Source organism: Pterocles gutturalis, unplaced genomic scaffold, assembly GCF_000699245.1.
Source record: "Pterocles gutturalis isolate BGI_N339 unplaced genomic scaffold, ASM69924v1 scaffold37893, whole genome shotgun sequence".
NCBI lineage: Eukaryota > Metazoa > Chordata > Aves > Pterocliformes > Pteroclidae > Pterocles > Pterocles gutturalis.
In genome coordinates this window covers 973-7630 of record NW_010119324.1, presented here as the reverse complement: position 1 = coordinate 7630, position 6658 = coordinate 973, and the positions used below count along the sequence as shown (strand labels likewise).

Below are 6658 nucleotides of genomic sequence, written 5' to 3'. Positions count from 1 at the left end.
TGGGCTGGGTGCCCCAGTTGTGCGGGGTGGGATGGGTGCCCCAGCCCTGCAGCCCTTGGGGAGGGTGGGCTGGGACTGTGCAGTCGTCTCATCGTCTTGTAGGTGTGGAAATGGCACCTGAGCGCGGGTTGATTTGGTTGTTATGGAGGTTTTTTGGGTGGGTTTTTTTGCTTGTTTAAGGTCTTCTCTGCCTGTTTGTGACCTGTTTCTTCGTGAATCAGGGTGTCTGCCGTATGGAGTTTCTTCAGCCTTTTCCCAGCAGGCTTCTGAGTTCCAGTTGGGTCCCTGAGCTCTGCTGAACTTCTGATTTTTATTGTTTTTCGTACTGTCTGTATTTTGCCCGCTCCTCACATGCCTTTGCAGCCATAGCATTAGAGTCCCTGTTGTGTGCTCGCTCGCTGATGTGTCTCTCGTTCTCGCTTGTCTCCTCTCCAGGTTCCGATGATTCTGGTTGGCAATAAATGTGACCTGGAGGAAGAGCGCGTAGTCGGCAAAGAACAGGGTCAGAACTTAGCAAGACAGTGGTGTAACTGTGCCTTTCTAGAATCGTCTGCAAAGTCTAAAATCAACGTTAATGAGGTAACTATCAGCTGTTCCCTTGTCTCTCCTACTTCAGCATGAACGCCACATTAAACCAGCACGTGGTCCTTTGTCTGTTTAACGGGAAGGATTCAGGATGGTTCTGTAATCTCAGCCTGAGAATGGCTTGTGAAGCAGTCTATTTAGGTACTACTTTGTTTTAAGGAGATCTCCTTTTTCTCTGTAAAGGCTGGGTGTGACTTCTCCAGGTAGGTGCTTTCTATAGCCCGTGTCAGACGAATAGCAGAGGGTCCTGAGTATGCCCAGGTAACTGGATGGCTCTTAGCTTAGATAAACTTTAGCTGGAGAGTATACTTTTTCAAGATAACTGCTGCAGCTATTCAGAACATGTCCCATTGTATGACATGTCCTGTTGCGTAGTGTTGGCTGTTGTTTCTGAAAGTATTTGCTTTTCACATTCCTCTCAGGCAGACACCCCATCGCGGTCCTCCTGGTAAGCCACTAACTTATGGAGACCAAACGGATCTTTGAGCAGTTCCCCGTGCCTAAACGAGAAACCCCTTTGCCATCGGGGTGCCTTCCGCTGCTGTAGTGTAGTTCTGCTGAGGGAGCTGTGTTTGACATCAGGCACCAAGTTTTTGTTCTCTGCTGTGGATTATCGGACTGTGACAGAGGCCAGGTTTCCAGCCACAAAAGCAAAGGTGATCCCACTGGTGCCAGGAGATAACCGGGACCGTTTAGGAGGCTGTGCGATAAGCAGGAGCAGGAGGATCTTGGACGGGACCCAGCGTGGGTTTGGCAGGCGGTGGGACGTGTGCAGCGCTGCATCCACCCGCTGAAAGGGACGGGAGCTCCGGGCTGCGGGAACTGCAGCCTCTCTGGCTGGGATTAGCCCGGCTGGAGCGTGCGCCCATCTAACCCGGTAAATATAGCTCGCTGAGCTGGGCTGTGCCAGCGGGGATCTGTGTGTGTGCCTGAGCTGTAGTAAAACTCTGGCTGTTAATGAAACGAGTGGCTCAGCCATCAGGCAGATCACCGTGGAATAGAACAAATTCTGTTTGTTCGCAGGCTGGGGCAGTGTTTGTGTTATGCTGGGTTTTGGTTTTTAGCTACTTCTGGACTTTCTCACTTTGTTAAAATCTGGGCTAAAGGTCGATAAATTTCTGTGTGCCTTTGGAAATTCAGACTCCTCCTGCACGTCAGTGGTTTAAATACTGAAAGCTGGTTTGTTTCAGCATAGAAGATGCTACTTATTAATTAGTTTCTCCTGCATAAACTCAAATGCTATTTTAAAATATTTTCCACAAGATCTTGATAAAGCCACCGTCATGTTCATTGCATTTGAAACTATTTAACTTTGCCCTAGTGCTTTTTCGTGTAGGTAATAGCCAGAAAATCTTAAATTTCCAGTTGTTACAATTTGTTATAAACTGTTTGTCTTCTGGATTTTCTGGGAATCAACAAGAATTTGTGAGCTGTCAGCCCCTCCAGGAAGGGAAAAAGTAAACAAGGACAAGGGTGGAGCTTTCTGAAGGTTTAAATATTTCTCCTCAATAGTGTGACCCAGCTCCAAGCTCATTTTGCTATAAATGGGTTGAGTATTGCTGGGAAAACAGATCACAAGAAACTCGTCTCTGAAGCTGAAGAGGTCCCTGTAATCATCCCCTTCTGGAAATGTCTGCATCCAGGGCAGATGTTTTGCTTCTCCTTGCTCATTTTATTAATAAACTCAAAAGATTAGACCAGGCAAAAAGCTGAAGTGATGAACAGCTTGAATCTGTTTGGCAAAGAGGAAAATTACCAGTGCAAAATGACTTCGATTTTTCAGTTTGTGTTTTTCATTTTCAGATCTTTTATGACCTGGTCAGACAGATAAATAGAAAAACACCAGTGGAAAAGAAGAAGCCTAAAAAGAAATCATGTCTGCTGCTTTAGACTCCCATCGCGCAGCAGCTCTGAGCCAGGTAAGAGTCTGAATTCCCCCCGCAGCTCGGGGCTGTGAGCTGCTCCCAGCAGAGGGGGGACTCGCTCCTCTTCCTTCTGTCTGCTCCCACATAGGAAATTCTGCATTTGTTGGACTTTTTTTTAAAAAGTCAGTTCTACTGGCTGAGCTGGCAGAGCACTACCGGCGTCTCTCCCTTTCCCCTTCTGCCTGGGTTGATGAGTGCAGCAGAGCAGGAACTCATGGGGACGGGCAAGGGGCTTCCTTTTCACTCCTGCAGGTTCTCCCTCTGCCTTGTGACACCACGCTCTGAGCCACCATGGCTCAGCTTTGCTTCCTTTTTCTCCTCTGCTGAAGTTCAGTACCATCTAGGTACTGTCTCCGCCCCAGGTGCTATGGGGACAACTGCAAACTGGTTTGCGTGGAACATGGATTTCAGTGGCATAGAAATTAAAAGCTGCCCACCAAAACAACCCACAGAACAAAAATGAAGCAAAAAAAAACCCCAAAACAAACCACCCCAAGGTCAGACACAGCTATAAATAATCTTCCTGTGTATCTTGGCAGGGTACTCTGTGTGCTCACAGCTGTTCTGCGGCACTCCTGAAGGAAAACAGCGGGTCTGGAGCTTCAGGTTTGGGGCAGAAATATTACCTAGGCTGCCCCGGGAGCTGTTGGCGTGTTAGCTACCAGCCAGGGAGTGAGAAACGGCCAGAAAGCGAGCAGATCATCCAGGATGGTGCTTGTAGCCCAAAAAGCATCCAGCCTGCGAGCACAGCCTGCAGCAGGGGCAGGCGGCTGCGTCCAGCCCTGTCGGGACGCGTCGGGAGGAGGGAACTCCCCGCAGCGCTCTGGCTGTGTTGCTGCCGTCGCAATCCTGGGCTGCACGGGCTGTCGGCTTCTGGTGATTTCTGTGACCCCTCAGAAGCTCCGTGTTCTGTTCTTTAGTTTCGTTAGTGGGCTGGCAAAGCAGCTCGGTCCTACAGCCTTTAAAACACACTGCTGGTCATCGAAGGATGTCAGGGGTGAATCCCTGCAAACAGGTGGCTCTCTGCCTCCTGCCAGATCCAGAGTTCCTGCTGGAGATGGCCCTTGTGTAGCCTAGGTGTGACTGAGTAGGATGAGTGGGGCTCTGCAGTTAACCTGGCTTCTCCTGGCTTGTGCTTTGATTGAGGAGTCCCTTATCCTGAGCTTTGGATGCCAGAAAACAATAGCTGAGGGCTGTGGGGACACAGTGGCTTTAGGAGAGGATTGAAGAGTGTGTCTCAAGTGGCTTTTCCTGTTCCTCAGGTGATGTGTCTGAATTTAGCTAGTGTGGCGTCAGCGGGGATGAGTGCTCGGAGCCGGGGACGCCGTGCTCCCTGTCCCTGCCGGGCTCTGCCCTCGCCCCCTGCCCGGGATCCCGCCCTGCAGAGCCCAGCGCCAGCAGCCCTGATCCCAGGACCTGCTGCAGGAGTTCTCCTTTCCGTCACTTACTGACCAGGCTGCTCATAGCGCTGACTTCCACCCAGGCCCCCACATCTGCTCTAGGTGGTGGAAATGCTTCCCAGTGGCTTCCCCATTCTTTGTAAATCTCTTCCCAGTCCTGCCTGCTCGTTACAGCTGGAACAGGGCTCAGGGAGTCTCCAGCTCGTTAGACGTTAGGAGCATCTCGGGTATAGAAGGTGGAATCCCCCTCCCGTATGTTGTTCATCCGTTGCTGAATTCAGAATCCACGAGAAGGCTGCCTGTCTGGTGGAGCAGATGAGTCGGAAGGGCACGGTCGCTATCACAGCAGGACAGGGCTGCGTCGCTGCTCTGCTGCAGGCACGATAAAACAAGAACTTGTGTCTTAGAGTTTCCAGAGTCTCTTTTCTTTCTGTACCTCCGAACTCAGAGGATGGTAGGAGCAAACCCCAACACTGGAGGAGGATGCGCTCCTCCTGCTGACGTGCTGCGTGTTTTTGCAAGCCTGGGGGCGAGCAGCTGTCTGGGGGAGCTTTCAGACTTCTGCCAGAGATCATTCATGTCATGGGTGGGATGAGAAACATTCCTCCATCATCTTTTTTTACTTTTTCTAGATTGCAGGAATGAAGAACTGTTGCCTAAATGGAAAGTGCCAGCATTCCGACTTCAAAACCTTATGGAAATTAATGACATATCTGAAGAAGCTTCTCCTGTTTTTATATACTGTGAGAAGAATTGAGATCTTAAAATGGTTTGCACACAGTCCCTGGAAAAAGAAACTGCTCTGTGTATATCTCTTGGAAATTTAAGACAATAGTACTCCTCCTTTGCAATAGCAGTTAACAGATGTGAAAATAAATATAATTGACTCTAGTGTATGATTGATTATACAAAGGAGCATGGATGCATTTCAAATGTTAGATATTGCTACTATAATTAAAATTTCATATTGACCCTTTTATCATAATTTCTCCCCATCAAGCACTAAAAATGTTCCACCATTATATTTTATATCTATAACTATAGATATATATTATCTGAGATTTCCTTTTGAACTCACTGCAGCAAATAACTTTTTGAGTCATTGACTTCATTTTATATTTAAAAGTTACAGAATATCATTATTTTCATTCTGCCATTATATTCTAATTAAAAATGTTTGTGCATAATGCTTTGGAAAAATGGGTCTTTTATAGGAAAAAACTGGGATAACTGATTTCTATGGCTTTAAAAGCAAAAATATATAATATACTAAAACAACTCTAATATTGCTTCTTGTGTTTTACTGTCACAGATTAAATTACAGCTTTTATGAATGATTAAATTTTAGTACATTTTCATTTTGTTTCTGTGTTTTTGTTACGGTTTCCAGGCTTTGGTTTTAATCCATGTTTTGTGAGTTCCTCCTCCATTCTGGTAGATGAAGTGTTTTGTTACACCAGTCCCCACCAGTATGTCGTTACGCCGATGAGGTGTCTTCTCGCACCCTCCCTGTGGGATGTATTTCATCATACCACACGCTAAAGTACAGAAGGCTGCCTTCTCATTAGTTTTGTATGTTCTTTTGAATGCCTAAGGATTGTGTTCTGCTGAAAATACCTCCTCTGTACAGTTACTTTTATATGTACAAATTTGGTTTAGTCCTGTATCAAGCTCTGACGTTTACTATGATCTTTGGTTTTACCCAGTCTCATATTTCGGGGGTGAAATCCCAGGTTTGACAGTGCCCCCGCCGGGCGGGAGCTGTGGTGGTCTCTCCTGCTCACCAGCTCGACACGAAGCTCTGGAGTTGAAGTTGGTTCTGTCTAAATATAATTTCCACAAATCAAACAGCAGCTTTATGTTTTTAGATGAAATCTGGCTAACCTCACCTGATCTGCAGTCAGCTGAAGGGGCTTTTGCTTCATTTGGGGTTTGTTTCTTCTTTTTTTTTTTTTTTTTTTTTTTTTTTTTCCATACCTGTTGGTTTCATGAAGTTTAGAGGAGCAGGATACGAAGAGACCCATGGGTGCTCCACCCGGATCTTCCTGTGTAAAAACTCATTTTTCTTTTTTTCTTTTACTCCTGTGAGTAAAAGAACCGCCCTGGGACCGGTGGGGCCCAAACCCCATCCTCAGGGGGATGCTGCTGGAATTCCTGCAGTGCTGGAGGACTTGCTCCTGCTTCGCTTCTGAGTGAGAAGAGAAATGTATCTTCACAGTGGAGAAAACTCAGGACGGACTTTGTCCTGGTGGTTTAAATGGGAAGTCTAAATGTAATAGCTGGTTCCTGGACCCATTGTGTAGTTTTATTGGATATAGATATAGATTTATTGGGGAGAAATGGCTGTAAGTAGGTTTTTTCTAAAACTGTATTACTGATGCAGCTGTTGAATTATACAGAGATCCCAGTTTGTAAAAGCAGCCCAACCAAGACTGGATGAGAATATCTGGATGACGATCCCGTGAACACATCTGCCGGCTTACAGGCTCCTAGGACAAACGTAGTTACTTAGCTGGCTCTCTTCAGCCTCTCTATGCGCTTCCTTTTTCAGGAGGAGCAGAAGCACGGTTATTTGCAGGTTGGATATCTTTACTAAATGTAAAAATATTTTAGTAATAAAGTAATTTTAACGTACATGCTGGTTGCTAGTTGTCTCGTCTATAAAAACAGAAACCTAACCTTAATTTTCTAGACGGGGTGCAGTACGCAAGTGCATCACACCTCCTGTTGGAAGTGCCGGGTGTGGTT

The 6658-nt window shown here is 46.6% G+C and overlaps 1 protein-coding gene across 1 annotated transcript; it reads left to right on the top strand.

Moving 5' to 3' along the window:
* Nucleotides 1–435: 435 nt before the first annotated feature.
* Nucleotides 436–5268, top strand: LOC104464005 (ras-related protein Rap-1A-like; the record flags this gene model as incomplete). Its single annotated transcript, XM_010076548.1, has 3 exons — nt 436–579; nt 2389–2504; nt 4543–5268. Coding segments are annotated over 2 exons (231 nt in total), but the record flags the coding sequence as incomplete, so codon positions are not given.
* Between the last annotated feature and the right edge of the window lie 1390 nt (nt 5269–6658).